Genomic DNA, 22,994 nt, shown 5'->3' on the forward strand with positions numbered 1-22,994 from the left:
AATTGAGTTATTTGTAGTGAAGCAGATGGACCTAGAGTCTGTCATACAGAGTGAAGGAAGTCAGAAAGAGAAAAAGAGAAAAACAAATACCGTATGCTATATTCCATATATATGGAATCTAAAAAAAAATAATAATAATATATGGTTCTGAAGAATGTAGGGGCAGGACAGGAATAAAGATGCAGATGTAGAGAATGGACTTGAGGACACGGGGAGGGGGAAGGGTAAGCTGGGGCGAAGTGAGAGAGTGGCATGGACATAGATACACTACCAAATGTAAAATAGATAGCTAGTGGGAAGCAGCCGCATAGCACAGGGAGATCAGCTTGGTGCTTTGTGTCCACCTAGAGGGGTGGGATAGGGAGGGTGGGAGGGAGATGCAAGATGGAGGAGATATGGGGATATATGTATATGTATAGCTGATTCACTTTGTTATAAAGCAGAAACTAACACACCATTGTAAAGCAATTATACTCCAATATAAAGATGTTTAAAAAAAAAAAAACACTGAGAGACAAAGAGGCTTAGTAGCTTCCCAAGGTTAACATGACCAGTAAGTAGAGGAGCCAAGATTTGACTCCAGGCGCTTGGCTTCAGAGCCCATGTCCTTAAACCACTATACTATTCTACCTTCCAAATACTGAATATTATCATCCCATTACATCAAATGAGGAAACTGAGTCAGAGTGGTTTGATGACTTGCCTAAACTCACCCACAGTCCCACTACATCAAAACTAGGAGACAAAACCAAGGTCTTTCCCCTATAAGCCAAGACCTATTACAGTGTGACAGCTGAGGTTATCAGCCATTTCTATTTTAAATAATTTTCCTAACAGGAAGAATTATAAAGGGTGAGAGGTGGAGCCCAGAGTGGGAGGCCAAAGGCAGTACCAATTTTGAATCTATTCCAAAACATGCTATCCTACAGCTAGGGAAATGAAAATGCAATGCATTTTATACATGATGATATTTTCCTTGAGAAGACAATGGCCACCTTTAAGAATAGAAGCAGAGGAAGGATGAAGCTGTGAAAATGGGAACTCTCAGTAAACTGACCCCAGAAGCTAGTCCCCAGGAAAAGCGGTTTGGCAAAGGGAGGGCCCAGGGAGGTTATGCTCCTAGTGCCAATGTATGAAGGCACCAGGCAGTGTGCAGGGAGAAAGGACACAAACACATTGCTTTGCCCCCAGATGCCATTCATCCCCACTCAACTACTGCCCAGGAAAAGGCAAACTTCCTCTTCCCTGCTGCCTAGATTAGAAGCCCAATCTGTTGCTTTCCCTTTGGAGCCCTCCATGAGAATGCAGCTACCAATTCCCAGGACCTATCAAATGGGCTACCTTCACCTCTGCCAAGCCCTGGTCTGCCCCAAGGTTTAACCCGAGTCCCCTGGGATGCTGCAACTCAGGAACTCCTGGCTTAGAGTGGCAGGGCTGTGCTAAAGGCTAGACTCTCTAGCTCTGGCCAATGAGAAAAAACTATCTCATCAAGGCTAGGTCTCTCTTATTTCAAAGCCAATGCCCTTATCATCATTTCAGATGTTTTCCCCCTAAGTGTCCTCAGTGGTCACTTAGGATTCAGAATACTGTCAATTGCTTTGTGAACTGGTACGTTATCTGCTCCTGAATATCATGACAGCATGGGGTCAGCAGATCTATTTCTGGCCACCAGAGAAACAAGAGTTCAAGATAGAAAGGGGGAAGGATAAGACTGTCCCTGTTCACAGACAATGAGATTGCCTATGACTATGCAAAAAATCCTAACGAATCTACAAAAGAACTTCTAGCACTAATACATGAGTTTGGCAAGGTCACAAAAGATCAATATCCCCAAATCAAATGTATTTATATACACTAGTAACATACAATTGGAAAACAAAATTAAAAGAAGAAATGGGGGAATAAAAAAGCTAAGCATGATGCTTACAAGCTCCAGTGAACATTCACATCCACTTAAGAGGAAGAAACGAGGGAGCTTTGTGAACACCTGCATTCTCACTACACCCGATTGTGAAATGCCCTTAGGGAAGGGTGCCCAGCCTTGTAGAAAGGGTCTTCAGGTGATTCTGATTGCCTCCAGATAGAGAACCAATTTGGAAGAATTTGCATTGCCTGGAAACCTGTTAGAAATGAAAATTCCTCCCATCAATGGAATCAGACTCAGGAGGTAGGATCTAAAGAATTTTAACAAGCCAGGTGATTCTGATACCCACACTATACTTGGTTCAAAACAGCAACTTCCGTAGTTCATTCTGTGCCTAAGTGACAAAGGCACACAGGCTGCTGGAAGTTTGTAGCACCCTCTGCTGGTGCCCATCTGCAAAGGCCGACCTCTAAACTAAAAACAAGACACTCATAACTCTACTTTGACAGCCTGTGAATTTTTTATTCAAGTGAAGAAAAGAAAACTCCAGTTTCCTATTACATCCACTGCTGCTTCAATCCACTGTAGCTCATGGTGCATTCTCCTATGGCTCTGCTGCAGCTTTCATTTCTTTGTGCAACCTTCATTCTTCTGGGCTCCTAATAAAGGACCCAAATGAGCTTGTTGAAACTGTTTCCAAGGCCAGGCAAGTCGCCCCACACAGAAGGAGGTGGGTGAATGAGGCCTTCTCTGCCTTAGCCCAAGGGCAGTGTCACTTTGGCTACAATGGCGATGTGGTACATGAGTCACTCCCCTACACAAAACCAAAATTTCTCAATGGCTTCCTATAACACTAGAAGCAAAATCTAGTCTTTACCAGGACCTTTGAAGCCTGCAGGATTAGAGCCCTGGCTACTTCTCTAAATTCATTTCCAATCACCCTTTCCCTTCTCACTCTTAAGCCAAATTGGCCTCATAATTGTTTGGAGAACATGCCAAGCCTGCTCCAGAGGCCCGCGCAGTTGCTATTCCTTCCACCCCTAGATATCCACATGGGTCCTTCCTCATTTCATTCAGGCCTCTGCACAAAAGTCACCTCTGCAGGCCTTTTAGCGCTGTCAGGCAGCAAATGCTCCTGTCTCTTTCATCCTGTTTTCTAGTGTGTGGGTGTGTGTGTGTGTGTTACAAAGACAGCACTTTTGCTACCTAAAGAGTCAATTCCCACCAGCCAAAGATCACCAGGAACACACATTAGTCAAAGTTAGTTTTTAAAATTAAACTCCCTGTAGCAAGAGAGACTGAACACCATGGAGAAGAGTGGGGAATCTCAGAGGGTTTTAGGAGGGACTTGTACACGATTTGGGCTGTGTTAGGTGATGTTACAGAGTGTTCAAGAAAACAAGTGGGGTGCTATTCCAGATTGAGTGTTTTCAGAAAGCTGGGGCAATTCAGTATCTTAGTTACTAGTATTTTTTTTTCTGGCTGTGCCACGCAGCATACAGAATCTTAGTTCCCCCCACCAGGGATTGAACCCATGCCCCCTACAGTGGGAGTGCGGACTCTTAACCAATGGACCACCAGGGAAGTCCCTCTTAGCTACCAGTATTAATCGGGGGGGTGTATTGTTATTTTTGTGTTGCATGGTGTGCATTCAGGCTTAATTATGACTGAAGATGGCCTTTCCCGATCATGCAGAGTCCTCATCTGCTGTTGATATTCGGTAACATTATGTTCAGTAAGGGAACACCACTGTAACTACGCTAGTTGACAGCTTTCAGGGATGCTTTTTTTTTCTCATATATTTGTTTATTGTCTAGAAAGTAAGCTTCCTGAGGGCAGGGACTTTGTCACCAGTGCTTAAATAGTGCTTGGCATATAGTAGGTGTTCAATAAATGTTTGATAATTATTTTTTCAAAACATCTTCCATACCTCAGGCCCTACATATCTACAATACAGCCCTATATCTGGGACAGGTAAATTCGAGTCCTTAGAATGTCTCATAAGTGATGTCAGAGCCAACAGTAGCTGCTGGTAGGCAGACAGGTATTTACAGTTACATTTTATAGAACTTTAAAACAAGGAGAGCAACTAGGTCCTCTGGACTCTCCCTTAGACTAGATGGCATTTAGCTTTCATCAGTGTTCAGGGAAGATAATTATCATGAAAAAACACTACTCTCCAATGACAAAAGATGGCCAAGTTTAAAGACTATGCTACAAATAAAATGGGAGAAATACTCCTCAATCTATTAATCATCTTCCTTTTCCCATTCAACATCTTATAGCCATATGGGTTTTTAACAAAATATCCGACATAGTCCGTGATTCAGTTAGTCTTCCAGAAAGATTCGCATGCTAATAAAGCTGTCACCATTCCACCATTCCCTTACTGCAATTTAAAAATAATTCTGCAGCTTACTTATGCAGAAAGGGAATTAAGATACCATTTTTAAACCTATCAAGTTGGCAAAAATACAAAAGTTAAGTAATACCTTATTTTGGCAATGATGTGGATCAACAGGCAAACTCATACATTGCTAGTGGAAAAATAAATTGGTACAACTTCTACTGAAGTCAATCTGACAATATCTAACGAAATTTAAAATGCACAAAGCCTCTGACCCAACAACTTTCCTTTTAGCAATTTATTCTACAGATAAACTTGCACACAGGCAAAGTAACATATGTTATTTATTGCAGTACTGTTTGAATAGTAAACAATCTAAATGTCCATCTCTCTGGGAACGCGTAATAAATTAGGACATCTGTGCAGTGGAGACAACACTAAGAGAAAAGTTCCCCTTGACACTGGGGAGATGGTCTGGTACCATCATCTAGAACTCGATGTTGCTAGAAGCTGGCCTGGCACTCACAGCTAGGCCTTATTGTTTTCCTGTTGAACATAAAAAATTTCCCAAAACACCCCAACATCAGACAAGGAGATCTGTGGCCATGACAGATCAGGACAAAAACAAGACTATGTAGTAATGATGTCTGAACACAGATAAAAACATGAACATTACTGTAACTACAAACATGACCAAACATCCCTCTATCCTGGCTGATATGAGTGACTGCTGTAACAGCAGCACTTACGAATTGTAACATTAGCCTCAATTCATTCCTCCTGCCTTATTAAGATTTATTAAAATATGCAAACATAGAATTGCTCCAGCAACCTGAAAGCATCCAATCCACAGCAAATATGAGCTTCCTTAACACTTTCCCCCAAAACCAACTAATCCAAACCCCAATCCACTAAGTCCTTTCCAACACACAGCAACTGAGATGCCCTGTAATTCCCCATGGTGTGTATTCTCCCTCACTGCAATGAGCAATAAACTCAACTCATTCAACTAAGGTGTGTCCCTACAGGGGAAGGGATTGGCACATGTTAAGCAAAATAATCAAGGTGCAAAACCATGTTTATATGTGCACATATGCGTATATGCTACAATTTGTGTAAAATAACGTAAAAATAAACCTTAAAAAAATATATTTGTATATGCATAGAATAGCTCTGGAAAAACACACTCATTAAAAATGGTTGTCTCTTGGAAGGAGAGCTAAAGGCTGGGGCACAGGGGTGGGAGAAGACTCTTCAGTATGTACAGTTTGTTACCCTGTTCATGATTCATTTACTTGAAATTAGTAACTTTTAAAAAAGAGAGTAAGAATCACAGGCACCACTGTGGAATCAGTAGTGAAGAAAGTTCAGAATCTTGCCTGGACAGTTAGGCGTATCACATTTCTACATGTCTGCATGTGAGATTTCAACCATGTTGAAGTCCTCAAATTGCATCCTTACTGCCAAAATGCTCTCCAGCTAAGCCTCCAAAATCAGTCTTTGTGGAAAAATAGGATCAAATTTCATGTACTTTGACGTCTTATTAAAGGCAGCTGATTAGTCTGTATCAAAAAACCATTAGGTAGGCTCCCTGGTTTCAGACTATACTACAAAGCTACAGTAATCAGAACAGTATGGTACTGGTGCAAAAACAGAAACATAGATCAATGGAACAGGACAGAAAGCCCAGAAATAAACTCATGCACTTATGGTCAATTAATCTATGACAAAGGAGGCAAGACTATACAATGGAGAAAAGACAGTCTCTTCAATAAGTGGTGCTGGGAAAACTGGACAGCTACACATAAAAGAATGAAATTAGAACATTCTCTAACAACATACACAAAAATAAACTCAAAATGGATCAAAGACCTAAATGCAAGGCCAGACACCATAAAACCCTCTTAGATGAAAACATAGGCAGAACACTCTTTGACATAAATGACAGCAATATCTTTTTGGATCCATCTCCTAGAGTAATGAAAATAAAAACAAAAATAAACAAATGGGACCTAATAAAACTTAAAAGCTTTTGCACAGCAAAGGAAACCATAAACAAAACGAAAAGTCAACCCACAGAATGGGAGAAAATATTTGCAAATGACGTGACCAACAAGGGTTTAATCTCCAAAATATATATACAAACAGTTCAAGCAGCTCTATGTCACAATAACAAACAACCCAATCAAAAAATGGGCAGAAGATCTAAATAGACATTTCTCCAAAGAAAACATACAGGTGGCCAAAAAACACATGAAGAGATGCTCAACGTCACTAATTATCAGAGAAATGCAAATCAAAACTACAACAAGGTACCACCTCACACCGGTCAGAATGGCCATCATCAAAAAATCTACAAACAATAAATGCTGGAGAGGGTGTGGAGAAAAGGGAACCCTCTTGCACTGTTGGTGGGAATGTAAATTGATACAGCCACTATGGAGAACAGTATAGAGGTTCCTTAAAAAACTAAAAATAGAACTACCATATGACCCAGCAATCCCACTCTTGGGAATATACCCAGAGAAAACCATACTTAGAAAAGATACATGCACCCCAATGTTCACTGCAGCACTATTTACAGCAGCCAAGACATCGACACAACCTAAATGTCCATTGACGGAGGAATGGATAAAGAAGATGTGGTACATATATACAATGGAATATTAGCCATAAAAAAGAATGAAATAATGCCATTTGCAGCAACATGGATGGACCTACAGATTGTCATACTAAGTAAGTCAGACAGAGAAAGATAAATACCATATGATATCACTCATATGTGGAATCCAATTTAAAAAATGATACAAATTAACTTATTTAGAAAAGAGAAACAGACTCACAGATTTCGGAAACAAACTTATGGTTACCAAAGGGGAAACATCAGGGGGAGGGATGAACTGGGAGCTTGGGATTAACATACACACACTACTATATGTGGAATAGATAACCAACCAATATTCTGTAATAACCTATATGGGTAAAGAATCTGAAAAAGAATGAATATATGTATACGTATAACTGACTTACTTTGCTGTACACCTGAAACTAACAATAGTATAAATCAACTATACTCCAATTAAAAAAACAAAACAAAACATTACGTACAGGTATTCTCTTCAGAGCGTGATCCAGGGCTCTTAAGGCTGGAATATGAACAGGTAGGTCATGGTGGTTTTGTATTTCTGGCTCTCATGGGGAGCTCTGTGAGGTGAGAACATACAGCATTTAAATATCATGCTACTCCAGCAGAGGCCTTATAGTTGTCATCTGTTCTTTTTCTAAGTTACAGCTGAGGGTGATCACTGAACTCCTCTGAGGCATTCTCTTACCACAGCGTCTCCTCACGTCTTCACCAGAGTCAGCTTCCACTCCACTTAATGCCTGGCAGGTCAGCATTTCAATAGGTTAGGTGCATGAGCACAACAGAGACAATTTTGGATACAAGGTTTATCATATCCTAGAGTCATATGGCACCAGCCAGTAGCAGTTGGCAGCTCATTTGTTTGGTGTCTGGATCTTCCTTGGCTGGGGACAAAGGCCTCCTACAAACTGTGTCCAGTCCTGGTGCCCTGACCTACTATCTTGGGGTCACTAGCCTTCCTTTCATCTCCAGTGATCTTTTGTGTACTTTCCATCATCTTTCCTCTCTCTTTTAGACTTAAACTTCTGCCCTTTACCAATTCCTGTTTTACAGAATTACTTATACCTGTCCCCACAATTTAGACCCTGGCAACAGGCATTCCCAATGCTTCCATTTAAAATAAAATCAAACACATACCCTGTCAACATTTCCCTAATACATACACAAATAAATCCAATTTTTTCACATCACAGTTAGAGCCCTCTAAACCTTTCATCACAGCCTAGTGAATTTATCCGTCAGGGAGGGCTAGGTTCAAGTTTCACATGCTTCGTGAATTCCTCTTGGATCCTCAGTCCCCAGTGAGCCCTTCCTCTCCCAAACTACTATTAAATGAAGAGAGTGAATTTGTCTATTGCCTCAGTGGTTTCCAAACATTTACTTCCCCTAATCTCAACCCTGTTTTCAAAGGGAAAGCCTACTAGGAAAGCCAAATATGTAAAACACCAACTCTGGATGGAAATGGTACAAGCTCCAACTCTCTTCCCCAACCCCACAAGATGTTCACCCAGGCAGCTTTAAAACTACTGCTCTATTCTGCCAATGAATGTTGTCAGTTCCATTTTTAGGTCATCTTCCCTGCTAGATTATTAACTCCCTGGGATTACAGCCCCTGTGTTACTGCCCTAAATTCAACTAATATTTCAGCATTATATACCAGGTACTGAGCCATTAAGGCCACAGTACTTTCATAATCTGGCCCTTAACACAGCTTATGAGGTAGGCATTTCCTCCTACATTTTACACATAAGGTTAAGTGGAGCTGGAAGAAAAGACCCAGTTTAATCAGCAGCAGAGCTGCAACCCATACCTAGGTCCTCAGAGTCTAAATCCACCACATTTTCTATTCCACCAAGCAGCCTCTCAGTCTGTTTTGGACTATTCTTTTCCGGAGTTCCTGAGAGAGACCAGCTGGTGCCAGCACCAGAGAGGCTACAATTAGTAGTGATCATGAAGACAAATTCAGTTATGAGTTAAAAAACTCATAGGGCCCTGTGACAATACTTAGTGTTCTCACTATTCCATGGCTCTGGGCTGCTGGGCTACCCCTAACAACTGTTTTCTTTTCCTGTTCATCATTATCTCCGAAGTTAACCTGACAGGATGATGGCATCTTTCTACAAAATCTACAATTAAAATAAACCCAAAACCAATAAACAAAAACTTTAATGTGCCCAGGAATAAGTAGCTATTTGCTTTGCTTCCCTTTCCTCCTTCTCGACTTCATCTATAATTATTCTTACACCATCATGAAGATTACTTTTCTCTCCTGGTTTACAGAAAAGAAAGGAGAAAAGGCAAATGGCTTATCAATAGACAATCAAGAATTAGTAAATGCCAGGGACCAGGTATACATTAGGATTTAAAGTTGCAGGGCCCAATCATTTGCAAATGATAAAAATTCACTGCATAAAAAATAAGCCAGCTGTATTAATAATGGAAAGGCATTTAAATAAGAGACTGCAATGCAACTTTCAAATGTTTTATTCTTAGTGTTTTTAAACATTTTAATACAACAAAGATATAAAATAATATATATTAGTTAAATCTGGATTTAATTTAGAATCAAGATATTTACTTATATACAACACTGTGCTTCAAGGTATGGCTACGACAGGAACTTTCACATCTTCAAGTAATACTAGTATCTCTGCAGATTGGGTGACATTTAGGTAGCATTCTTAAAACAAAACATGCCCACTTTAGCCCAAGCTAATTTTGCTTCCCCCATTAAGTACCAGTTTCCACTCCCTTTCTTTCATATCAGAAATACTTCAACTGTCTTAACAATTCATAGATTCTTTGAATAAAAAATTATTAAAATTAAGCATTTTAAAGATGATACTACTAACTGGTAACATTGCTTGGCTTGTTCAGACAACCCAGTAGTTCAGACTGAAACAGACCTGAAATAACAACAAAAGTAAGATAGTATTCCTTCTCCTTCCATACTAGGCACAAAGCTTCCTTATGCTTAAACATGGAGTACACTGAATAAAAGTCCTTTGGTCAATTTAGAGTAGAACATATTCTAAAAAACCAGCTTTTTGGGGAGCTGGATTATAGATTTCACAGATGTTTTCACTGAACTTGATGCAAAATAATTGGCATATTTTAGTTACTTGAAATTGGTGGCGTTTGCTGGGGGTGAGGGATAGGTGAGAGGGGAAATAAAACCTACTTCCATAGTAATTTCAGTCATTCAAAGCTACTCAAAGACAGAGAAAGAAAAAACCCTCAACCTCTTTCCTTTCTCATTGCTCACCTGTAGCAGTCTGCCTTTTGGTGTTATTAACAATTTTCCTCTACAGCAATGTGGGGTAATTCAGATTAAAACATTTTACAAATGCAAACTGTCTTAACTGCCAAAGTAAAGATGGCATTAAAGCTGACATCCTTTGTTGGCTCTGAAACTATCTGAATGAAACCAATACTGTTTAAGAAAGCCATGGGACTATTGTAAAAAAAGAGTTTTCCTGTCTCAAATGCCTGAATACCGTAAAGAACTGACAAATGACTATTACCATAATTACTTTTAGTAAAGGGTAACTTAAGTCTACAAGACTATCAAAGAATTAAATTTATTAGATTAGAGAGTTTAAAAAAAGAATATGGTTAATGTTCTCAAACATTATGGAACAAGAATCCTTAAAAAAAAGTTTACTATGAAACTGATGATGAAATTGCTTTTTACTAATACCATCAAAGCAGGTTAGTGTTATAATTATGACTTTGAATATATAAATAACACTTTCCAAACAGGTTTCCTTAAAACACATGGTTTCATATTAGCTATAAAAGGATGTGATGCCTCTGTCCTTATGATTTACAAAATTATAAGATTTTTAGAATTCTAAGTAACAACACTCAGGCAGGTACAGGGTAGGGAAGAATGCCACGTGCAGTGTCAGAGTTACCCTATCAGCAGGTCTCTAGCATGGGGTTCTTCCTGTGAACAGTCCACACTTATTTAACTGACTGGTTCCATGGCTAAGCTCATTGCTTTCTGATTTAAAGGGATACTAATAAACAGATCTAGCACATGGAAGTTGTATTTTTACTCTAGCAATTCTGGCCACAGAGAACTATGGAGAAAATAGGCATGTTGAGAATTCTGCAGCCAAAAAAGGTTTCTCCCAAATTATCTGGTGATAATAGCAAACTTGCCTTCTTCTAAACCTGATTAGAAACTTCAATTACCCTTCAGTAACGCTGCTCTTCATGGGATTAAAAAAAAAAAAAGAAAGGGAAAAAAAAAAAAAATAGGTAACGCTGCCCCTAGGAAGACAGAAATTGCATGGAGGACTTTCAATATAACCTCCAGTTTGCAGCCCCAAACAAAAAACCTTGGTTCCTTCTATACTGAAATCTCAGTGTTTAATGATGTAAGCCTCTCACACGTTTCCAACTGTAGACAAGGTAAAAAATATGTAGATCTAAGGCATGTAGCTTCTCTACCTAGCCACATTCACACCCAAAATGTATATCCTACCTTCACTATGGTTTTAACAAGAAAAAAAATACAAAGACAAAATCTGGAAATTTCTGGACAAAACAAAAAGCAACAAAACTATAGGTTTTGTATTAAAAAAAGAAATGGAAAAGAATTTTGTCTCAAAGTTTTCCAAGGAAGAGACCTGGAGATGATTAATATATGTAAACACTGCCCTGTAATAGTTATAACAATAAATTATAAATCTAGCTTACCTTTTCCTCAAAACAGATATGATAAATGTAAGTGTGGGAAGTTATTTTACAATCCTCATTGCAGTCTGCTATTAGGCACTCTCAGTATCAATAGGTCTGCAAAGTTAGTTGCAATTTTTTTTTCTATTTTGTTCTAGAATAAAATCCATACGAAGGAAAGAAGATTGATGTTAGGAAATTTACCATTAAGTAGCTATTCAACATTCTTGACTTAATGTTGCCATGGATTTTTTTTCAAACATTTTCCCAAAAGCCAACGCCAGTCCCTCCCTAGCTAAATTCAGTCCTCTTCTGCCATCTGGAAAAAAATGGGAGTTACATATCTTTTGACCTCAAGGGTCAAAGTACTCTAACTGCATAGGAAACATCCTTCACCCTTCATGATTATGCAATTTCCTTAGATGAAATGTTGGCATTTTCATACCCAGCATGTAACAGAATCAACAATTTAACATGTTATCAGATTCTACAGTATGAGATTTAAAAGCATAATAAAACTTAAATTGCCTCGTGCCATTTTCTCAAGTGAAAAATAAAAAATAATGTTCAGAGTACACCCAAATTGGGATCACTCAGCACTAGCTGCAACTTGTTTGCATTATATTTGCTTCCTGCCCAATCCATTCAGGCTCTTCTGTAGCTTATATGGGGTAGGAATATGACTCAAAGTGCAAAAATAAAATATTTCACCATTTAAGGAGCAGGTTTCTGCTAAGTGGTCTAATTTTAGACCTCAATATGCCAGCACCTTTTTAACTCCTTGTTTTAAAACGGAATGTAAAAGCTACACAGTTAATATTCCAAGTGGCTAAGCTCATCAGCTGGGGTTCAAAGTCTAATTCTAGAACCAACCAACTCTCAAAACTACTGTATAAAATCATTAAAAGTAAAGTGACAAATGTAATCACAGAGGTCAAATTACTTAAGGTACTAAATTTCTAGTGTTGTAAACAGCAACTAAGGTATATCACTCCTGACTGCCAAATTAAAACTAAATAGAAAGAATGTATGTACACAATTGTTTTAAAAATAAAAAACAACAAAACCTTTTCATATCCACATATGTCTGAGATGGCTTAGTTCTGATGGCCAAGAATGAGAAATTTCAAAAACCAAAACGTTACATAATGCCTGCAACCTGTTATAAATTTCAGAAAGAGAACAATTTGCATGCATACCTCCCTACTTAAGGACACAGAACTTTAACATCTGATAAAACACTCCATTATTTTGCTCATTAAATAACACCATTAAAAAGTATAAAATTGGGCTGTCATCTGTCTAGCTAATAGTCACAGCACAAAGTTATTCCAGGTACTTTCATCACTAAAATTAAGCCAATTTTATTTTTATGGATGCAGCCATTTTCCCCTCATGCATACTTACTGATGATCATACTGAACCCTCAGGACAAAATAGGAACTGCACCTTTTGTTGATTTTGGTGAAAAATACCAGCACTATATTTGTACTCTGCCACCTTATGTATGGCCCCTTTCATTCTCTTCTTGTTTCAGGGATACTGGTATATTCAGTATACTTTTCTTAAGGATGGTTCAGAAGGCAAAAATTAATTTGTTAGTAAAAAGGATCACTTTCCAGAGTTGCATTTTTTAGAGAGACACAGAGATTAGTTCAAAGAACAAGTACTGCTCACTTGGTAGGGGTTTTTCCTTTGAAGAAAATAACGAGCTTAAAAAATTATTATTATGATTTCTTGACTAGAGTCCTACTGGAAATTAAAAAATCTTTCAACCAGCAAATTGCTTAAAGTTGATTTGCTTAAGCTCAATAGGCAAATACTCAATAGGTAAAGGTAAGAGACTGACTTCAATCATAACATTAAGTCTGCCTAAAGAGAAGGGGCAGAAAACATCTACTTAAGCTACCTGTTCAAACAGATACCTAAGGACTCTTAATTATTCTTTCTTGCTTGCTATAATCACAGCCTTGCTCAGGACAGGGAACTTTACTTTGTCAACATACAGGCCAAAAAGCAAGACATCCAGGAACAACCTAGGGGAAGAAAGCAAAGTTACTCACTTTCAACAACGACTGTATATTTAATCAAGAACACATTACAAAGACAGTCTTCATCCAATTACTCTTTTCATTATTGCTGGTTTTGAAAATGGCCAACAATATTCATTTGGGACTGTACCATTAACATTGCATTCAAAAAAAGAAAACATGGGAAACCAAATTCTTGCTCTCCTACTCTGCTGATATGCTCTGGTATTGGCTAGAGTATGGTAGTACAAAAAGAGTCTTGTTGTGATATAAAAGGCAATAAACACATCAATGGAATAATGTTCATGGGCAGCCAAAATGAAGAAGATTCCAAAGAGGTTGAGAACCCAGGATAAAGTGTGCAAGAAATTCCAGCTTCTTGGTGTATCTGGGAAAAGGACAGAAAGATCATTTTAAAACCACACTTCTTCCAGTGTTTCTCAGTCATATGTTTCTTACATCAGTCTGTTTCTCCCATTCTTCACAGGATTTGATGCCCTTCCCACAGCCTCCTCTGCAGCTAGTCAGTTGATATGCATAGAAGCACTAAAGATACTTACATTCAGTGACAAAGAAATTCAGCATAGTTAGGACGACTGTGTGGCCACTGAACATGTAATCTCCACAAGTGTGAACGCCAGTTAGGGTCATACCAAAGCCACTCCAAATGGCAAAGGCCCGGTGTAATTTCTCCCATACACTGCCATATACCTATAAAGAAAGCTAAGAATTAGTGCTTCAAATGCTTAGGGCAGTAGAGGCTCCTACCACTCCCATTCAAATTCAAAGGCTGAATGACTTAGAAATAAGATCTAAGCAAAAGCAACCAGACCCCCAGTCTAATTAATTCCAGACACCAAGAATGGGTGGTCAAAGCTTGGCTGTACTCAGAACTATTTTGGTAATTTAATGAAATCAATGCAATTCAAACTTCTCTACTTGGAGTTCCTTTATAATGAAAAGCTTACTACAACACAAAACTATTTCCAAGTTTTATACCCTACAATACAGTAGTATTTGCTTGGCTGTTCTTGTCAATTAGAAACAGGCTATGACAGCGACAATGGCTACCATTCAATATCCACTCTCCCTTCTTCACTGGTAATAGAATCTAAAATTTATTTGAAGAAGTAATGAACTCAACTAAAACATTGCATTTCCCACCCTCCCTTGCAGCTAGGTGTCGCTACGTGACTAAGTTCTGTACAATAAGATGTAAGTGGAAGTGGAAAAGATTTCTGGGAAGGCTACTTATAAACGAAAGAGACAACAGCTTGGAGGTAGTCTTTTCTACCTTTCCTTCTTCTAGCCTACAACTCAGACATGATAGTTAAAGCTCTAGCAGTCATCTTGGACCACAAAGTGGCTTTGAGGATGCAAGCCAAGTGTTAGGACAGGAGAGCAGAAAGACAGAAGAATCATGGATTTTTGATGACTCCATAAACTTAACACACTTGACCTGGATGGAGTACCTACTTTCAGACTTATGAGAGAGAATAAATCATTGCTTGTTTATTAAACTATAGCCACCGTGAAGTTCCTATTAGTAGCCAAACCTAATACCAACTCCCACGCATAAACTTAAAAAAGCAATCCATTTTGAGGAAGAGTTTGAGCAATGGTCACTTTTTTTAAAAAGGCATTTAACACATAATAATATAAAAAACTGCTGCAATTTTATGTGCATTTACTATGTGCAGCATGCTGCTATATGTTTTTATGTCATTGCATTTAATTTCCACAAAAATCCTATGAACTGATTCAACTGTGCAGATGAGGAAACTGGCTTTAGAGAGGTCACACAGCTAGTAAGTAACGTAATAAGGATGTGAACACAGGGCGTCCAATTCCAAAGCCCTATGTCTTAAAGAACAAAAGAAACAATCTTATTAGAATCACCATTTCATTAGAAATCTCACCTGATTATACACTACCCAGGCTTTCCCTTTCTGCCTCAGTTGACGGTAGGGAGAGAAATTCATTATTAGAGAAAAGGAAAGGGAAGGTACTAAAATATACATGGTTTGGTTCTTTCCATGACCTCTAATGAGAATAGGGTTAGAGATGTTACGCTCGTGAAAGTAAAAAATCAGGCAGTGAAGAACACAGATTGCTAGGAAAATGTCTCAGCCAAGGACAGGAAACAAGTGATGCCAGGCAAAAGAAATCAATAATTACACAACACTGTAAATCAACTATACTCCAGTAAAAATTAAAAAAAAAATACTGTATCACAAAAAAAAGGAAAGCAATTATTGCCCAATTACTCAAGTCTCCCCATCCTTTCCAATCTTAAAATGTCCCAAATAACCTTCCAGAAAAATAAAAATAAAAATTGAAACACAGCACAACAGAATGAATTTAGACACTTTGATGAGAAATTTGCTTCAAGTGTTTCTTTTCTTAAGGTGGTTCCATTGCCTAATTTCAAAAACAGGCATGTTCTTGGTTCTGTCTCCAAACCTACTACTTCTGGGAGTGAGATTTCAAGCAATTACTTTATTACAATGAAAATGCCCTACGGAGTTCACTGTAAGGGATTTGATTGCTAGTTAATATCACCTTAACTATCTAATTTTAATGACTGCTGCAAATAAAGGTCAGTAAGTAGGTTATATTATAATTCAAAGCAATTAACAGTATTTAGGGCAGATTTGAATAAATATGTCCACATAAAACTAACTGATAATAAAAAACAGTCATTAGAGACAGAAAAAGGGCTGTCCACACTGTAGCGGGATGGTATCTAATTTTTGTAGCACATGTTGCAGCCCTATGCACATATATTTTTCTCTTTAGTGGCTGATCCACAATCAAATCCCTCAGCTACAGGAAATTCTCCTTTCATTATAATAAGCTTACGTATTTCTTCTTTTAAATCTCTTCTAATCAATTAGCATACTACAATAATTGGGGGTAACTGTTCTATCCCTCCTTCACACCATGCACAGAAATTCAATAGATTTGCTAACTAAAGAATGTCACTTGCCATCTGGTTCTACAAGAATTAAGTCATTAGCCACTGCAGTCGCTGACCTTCAACATACCCTGAAAAGACTTCAGGACACAGTCAGGAATGAGGCACTCTATGCTCTGGGAAAACTGACAGAAAAGGCCTTCAGGATAGTTAGATTTTTTTCAGGAGAAAATTTTATGAACCCAATTTCTTGCATCTTCCCATACTTAGAAAAGCACTAAAATCATTAACTAAGACATTTGTTCCTCACGACTAGCAGCAACCTTCTACCAAGACATGTGGCTTGATTGCACGTACACCTTCCCCAAGATCACATATATGCTAACCTTCCCCCTTACGTCTTCAGCATAGTTCCTCAGAGCTATCTGAGAAGCTGTCTCCTGGGCTATAGTCCTCAGTAAGTCTCGAAATAAACTCACAGCTCTCACGTTGTGCATTTTTATTTTAGTTGACAGATTAAATTTAAATTTAAATTTAAAATATATATGTTTATATATTATAAATATTATAAATATATTATTTTATATATTATAAATATATATATATTTAAAATATTTAAAATATAAGACCATAAAAGTCTCACATATCATCTTTCATTAATCAGAATGGCAGTGACTCCAAAAATTGTGCTGGCACAGTGATGGGAAAACTGACATGCACATAGTGGTGATAGTAGTGAAAAACTAGTCTTTCCTAGTGAAAATGTGAGCAATATGTATCACAATTTTCAGTGTGTATGTTCTTTAATTTCCTAACTCCACTTCCAGGAATTTATCTTAAGACGATTAAATAAGTGAAAAACCATAAATGTACAAGGATGTTTATGACAGCATTGTTTATAAATAGTAAGATTTGAAAATAACTTAAATGTACATCATTTGGAGACTGGTAAACTGTACAATGGAATACTCTGCAGCTATTAAAAAGGATGAGGTATAGCTATATGTATCTCTTCAGAAGAAAGTAAGCAACATACTATTAAATAAAATATAAGCTAAAGTACAATGTCTGCAATATAATCCTATCTTCTGTTTAAAAAGTATCTATCTATATAAACTTGTATGAATATGTAAGCATTGTTAAAAATAGTCCATGTGGTATATACACAACTATTAACAGTATTATTTATGGGGTGGGGTGAAAGAAGCAGGAATTTTGTGAGATTTTACTTTTTAATTTATATATTTATATAAAATTTGAATTTTTACAATAAGTTTATATAACTTTGTAACTAGAAAGAAGTACTTTCCCTTTTTGGAAAAAAAAGAAGAAACAAAAACAGCTTTTATCTTAAAAATAAAACATTTCCTTTACACTAAATCCTAAATGTCATTAACCCTTCCTCCTTTCTTACTGGTCAGTCTCCTTATACCTGGAGAAAGTTTGGTCACTCTGCAGCTCAGGGCTATATTTTTAGTTCCTGATCTCCTTTGGCTGCTTAATCTTCCCTTGCAGGTATTTCAGCTATTTATATTGCAGTAGAAGAACAGACACTTAATTTTGTTTTACACTTTACAAACAACATTAAAATAACAAAGGTGTTAATATATCATTTGAATATTTGGGAACACATAACTAAAGCATGGAGGCTTAGAAAAGTAGGCTAATAAATTCTCTTGTCCAAATTTAATGAGTCACAACAGCCAATTCTATATATAAAGCACAGGTGATCTTCAGGGTTTTTAAACATTTTCTTATTTTTTACAGTAATTCATTACCCTGGTTTTTTTGTTCCCATCTGCATAATCTATCCTCTCTCAATTTAACCAGAAGAGAAGGTATGTCTACAGTATACCAAAACAAGCAACAAAGTATAAAACAAAAACAAAAAAATTAGCCATTATTTAAATATATCTCAGAAAGAGTAAAGTTTAGAGTAGTGGGTACTACATTTTAAATGGAATATGGTCCAACTGCAACACTTTTTAAAAAGGAGTGATGAGGACAGTGAAGGGGCCAGAGTCACGTCACACGAGGAACTAAAGATGTTGAGGATGGTGAGAAAGGGAAAATGATAATCGAAGGTTACTTTTTTTCTGTAGCTCTACAGCATTGAACTAGTTAGTATCAATGGATAGAAGTAACAGGAAGGTAGATTCTGGCTTAAGATTTTTACCAAATTATTTCTAGAGGTTTATTACAGATATTGAAAATGCTGTAAAGCACATTTTGATGTTAAAAGCGAAGTCTTAGCCTTAGTTCATACGTGGTGCCATCAACACACCAAGAATAAGAGGAAAGAATGATAAAGAAGGCAGTAGGCTACCTTTCCAGTACACTGTAGGTGCTGTCCTGGCACGGAGAGGGAGGTCACAAACATGGTAAAGCAGCGAAGCAAGAATACAGTGCCCATCAGACTACAAAGCCTTCGCAGAAGTATTGACCTGTGAACAGTGACCAAAAAGGGAGAAAGATCAGAAGAAAACAAACCAAAATACCTCAGGCATCTAGTGTTTACTTAGAGGGAGAACAAGCAGGAAAACCATTAGATCCTTTGAAGAGGACAGAAATCTTAGAGACCACCTAAAGCACTGTCCAGTAGGATGATGGAAATGGACTATAATAACTGCACTGTCTGATAAGCTATATACATGTGGCGCTTGAGCATTTGAAATGTACAAGTGAGGAACTGAATTTTAATTGTATTTCATTTTCACTAAATTAAATTTAAATAGCCACATGTGGCTAGCACCTGCCATGCTGGACAGTGCAGACCTAAGAGCATCATTTCACTGTTAAGAAAATATGGCTAAGAGAAAGTAAGAGTTATGCAAGAGAGAAGTAAGATAGTACCTAGACTGACACTTAGCTTAGTGTTAGTTTTATTACTCATATATTGTCATAACTTATTTAATGAGAAGCAAAGTTAGATACGTGATTCTAGGGAATTTTTTTGCTCATTAGTGACATTGTAAATTGGTTGACAGTAATTATATAATAAACATTCTTTAATTTCTCTTAAATTTAAGCTATAAAATACTAAGGGTTTTTTTTAATACTAAGTTTTACATTAAGTATATCTCTGACAATTTTTTTTAATGTCTTAAACCAAAACAGACTATACGATTCTTAAGTACAGAGACTTAAACATTTTTGAAATGCTCCTCCCACCCTCAAAAAAAAGTACTCAACACAAGGTTACGTAAGTTTCAAACTTCAGTGTGTATACCTGGGATGGAGCTCAGGAATCTGCATTTTATTTTTTTATGTTAATTTTTATTTTTTTCACTTCAAATACACTTCTGTTTTATTTTCTTTCTCCTCTCCTCAAGGAACTCTAATTATCTATATGGTAAACTTTCTTCAGGCTATACCCTCAGTGTCCCCAAATATTTCATCTATTTTCTATCTTTAAAAAATTTTTTTCTTCAAATTATCTTCTGATTCATTAATTCTCTCTTCTGCTGGATTCAACCTGATGTCATACTCATTACTGAATTCTCAATTTCAGGGATTTTAAAAAATGTGTTTACTTCTAGAGTTTCCATTTCATTCTCTGTGAAAATTATCTTGAACACAGTCAGCAGAGTTACTTTAAAATCTGTATCTGGTACCTCCATTTTCCGGATCCACAGTGGGTCTATTCCATTATTTATTGTTTCTCTTAAATTTTGATCATATTCTCTTATATACTTATGTACCCCTTTATTAGTTATTTACTTGAGTGCCAGATATTGTATATAAAAAATTTTAGAATTAAATTTAGGCCTATATTATCTTCCCAAAGAGAGATTTGATATTTCTTTTGGCAAGTGGTTATGGGCTTTAACAATCTGGGGTCACCTTAATGCAATTTTAGAAACTGAAATTATTTCAAGCTAGGTTTCAGTCCCTGCAGGGTTTGCTTCATTTCTGGTTCACTACTACTTCTAGAGTGTAGCAGTGGTAATGTAAAAAAAGAAGAAAAGAAGGTAAGAAAGAGAAAAAGTAACACTGAATGGAGAGGGTCCCAACTCAAAGCAGGAGGATTCTACCACTTCTCACCTTTCTTAATAGCCCTGCTCTCCAATATTTTGAGAAAACACAGGAGCCTAAATTGAATATACTGTCATCCAGAGAAGAATTAAATTCGTTTCTTCTGAGACCCAGTTAGCCCTACTGACTTGAGAACACTCTAGCCCATTCCAAAATCCACAGCTTAATCTGGGAGTCTTGGTATCAGCCACTCAACTTTGTTACATACCTAAGGCTTAGTCTCCTTATCTTAGCTCTGGCATTACAACCAGTGGAATGCTTTTTCAGAGATGCTTACTCATTCCTCTGATTGTACACCACAGATTATTTTTTCTGTGTTTTCTTTTTCATGTGTTTGTGTGTTTGGGGCTCTTGGAGATTTTCCTTTCTTCCTGCAAGTTCAGTGATGCAATCCTTTCTTAACACAGGATTTATGGTGAATCTTCTTACCGTATGGTGGAAAGTCCAGAGCAAAAGTCTCTGCCTTCTTTTTCCCACGCTATCATTTTGTGAGCTTTTTGAGGAAGACAACATGGAATCTGAATTTTAACAAGAGCCCAGGTGATTCTAGAAAGTGCTACAAAGACCACACTTTGAGAAACACTTTCTTTGACTAATTAAACATCAAAACTTGCATTTAGCTGGTCACTGCTACGCTTTGCTAAACCTATCAAGGTTTCCTATATAAGGTAAACTCTTTCTTGTTTTGAAGAGTGGATAAATTCAAATCTACAGGGTCTTGTGAGGCAAAGTTAAACCAGAAAGCAGCAGTGATACATGTGTTTTTAAACCACCTCTGGTTTTAAGCAATCCAGTTATAAATATTGTTGCAAAGTGAGAGAGAATGAAGTGCAATATGGCCTAAAAGTGTGACAAGAATAGCAATCATCAACCCTTCTTTTCACCTTCAAAGCACTGAAATAACTGCTGCTTAGGACCTAAAGCCCATCACTGTGGTTTACCTCAAGCATTCCCTGGTGAGGAGAAAGAATAAAAAATTCACGAAAGTGTCCCTATTCCTCTTCAGTGTCCAAAGACAATGGATAGCAGACCCACAACTTTATCAGATCTTTTTTTTCTTCACTATGCCTTTTTTTTTTTTTAGTTGAAGAATGGTTGATTTACAATATTGTGTTAGTTTCGGGTGTATAGCAAAGTGATACAGTTATATACATATTTATATATATACACACATATATATTTCAGATTCTTTTCCAATCTAGGTTATTATAAGATATTGAAGATAGTTCCCTGTGCTATACAGTAAATCCTTGTTGTTTGTCTATTTTATATACAGTAGTATGTCTCTGTTAATCCCATACTCCTAATTTATCCCTCCCCCCTCCATTTCCCCTTTGGTAACCATCAGTTTGTTTTCTATGTCTGTGAGTCTGCTTTTCTTTTGTAAATAAGTTCATTTGTATTACTCTTTAGATTCCATACTATGCCTTATTTTTTTACTTAAATAATTTCCCCTCATTGAAGTAGGAAAGTAGCCTCCTCTTATTCTTTTTCTCCTTTTTTTTAATGCAGAAAACTTCTTCCCTTTATATCTCTTGTGAAAGTGCAAAAGAAGCACCTTCCTTATTCAGCAATCTTCTATACCATCTGAAGTAAACTACACTTGCTAGATGTGCACAGTGTGCAAAATGACCTCTTTTTTAATGCGCCTCCTCCAAGCAGAGAATAATTCCTTCCACCCAAACATCTGACCAAAGACTGTCCCTTGGAGGAGTTTCTAGCCTTCTATAGAAAGTGACATTTCCAATTTGTTTCCAAAGAAAGGCAAGGCTAGACTTAGATTGTCGTGGTTGGCCCATGGCTGAATATCGTCATCTCTAATCCTTCCCTGCAAAATACCTTCAGAATATTACTAAATATGTAAGTACTACCTGAGGCTGACTCTTTTGTTGATCAAACCCAAACATTTTCCTATGTCAGTAATTACAATGTCACAATGACTAGAGAAGGAAAGTAACAAGGAAACAGCAAAGGAAGAAACAAGGTTTGATGACTTTTGCATAAGACAGTCAAAACACTTTCAGTCTTTTAATGGAATAAGAGAGGTACCTGTGCTTGTGAAGAAGAAGAACCAGGAGCCAAATATAGCACAGAATCATGCCACATACTTCTGTCATGGCAAAGGCCCATGGAATTCTAGGAACGCTGGAACAGAAAAAAATTTAAATTTTGGACTGACAAGAAGTATATGTATGTAAATGGCGCCACCCTGTCAGTAAGATACTCTGCTAATAATGACCTTAAAACTGTTTTCTTTAACTTTTTTTAAAATTAATTAATTAATTTATTTTTGGCTGTGTTGGGTCTTCGTTGCTGCATGCAGGCTTTCTCTAGTTGCGGCGAGCGGGGGCTACTCTTTGTTACGGTGCGCGGGCTTCTCATTGCGGTGGCTTCTCTTGTTGCGGAGCACCGGCTCTAGGCACGCAGGCTTCAGTTGTTGTGGCACGTGGGCTCAGTAGTTGTGGGTCGTG

At 37.4% G+C, this 22,994-nt stretch overlaps 1 protein-coding gene across 3 annotated transcripts in view; it reads right to left on the minus strand.

Moving 5' to 3' along the window:
- Window positions 1–9,342: 9,342 nt before the first annotated feature.
- Window positions 9,343–22,994, minus strand: part of SAMD8 (sterile alpha motif domain containing 8) — an 83,745-nt gene continuing 70,093 nt past the window's right edge. For all 3 annotated transcript variants that reach the window (XM_036827941.1, XM_036827942.1, XM_036827940.1), the window contains 4 exons: window positions 22,573–22,668; window positions 18,815–18,932; window positions 14,132–14,282; window positions 9,343–13,959 (listed from right to left, as the gene is read on the minus strand). In XM_036827941.1, coding sequence (XP_036683836.1) covers window positions 13,655–13,959; window positions 14,132–14,282; window positions 18,815–18,932; window positions 22,573–22,668 — 670 coding nt within the window. In that variant the 3' untranslated portion in view covers window positions 9,343–13,654. The remainder of the gene's footprint in view (window positions 13,960–14,131; window positions 14,283–18,814; window positions 18,933–22,572; window positions 22,669–22,994) is intronic.

This window comes from Balaenoptera musculus, chromosome 16 (genome assembly GCF_009873245.2).
Source record: "Balaenoptera musculus isolate JJ_BM4_2016_0621 chromosome 16, mBalMus1.pri.v3, whole genome shotgun sequence".
In the NCBI taxonomy this organism is placed as follows: Eukaryota; Metazoa; Chordata; class Mammalia; order Artiodactyla; family Balaenopteridae; genus Balaenoptera; species Balaenoptera musculus.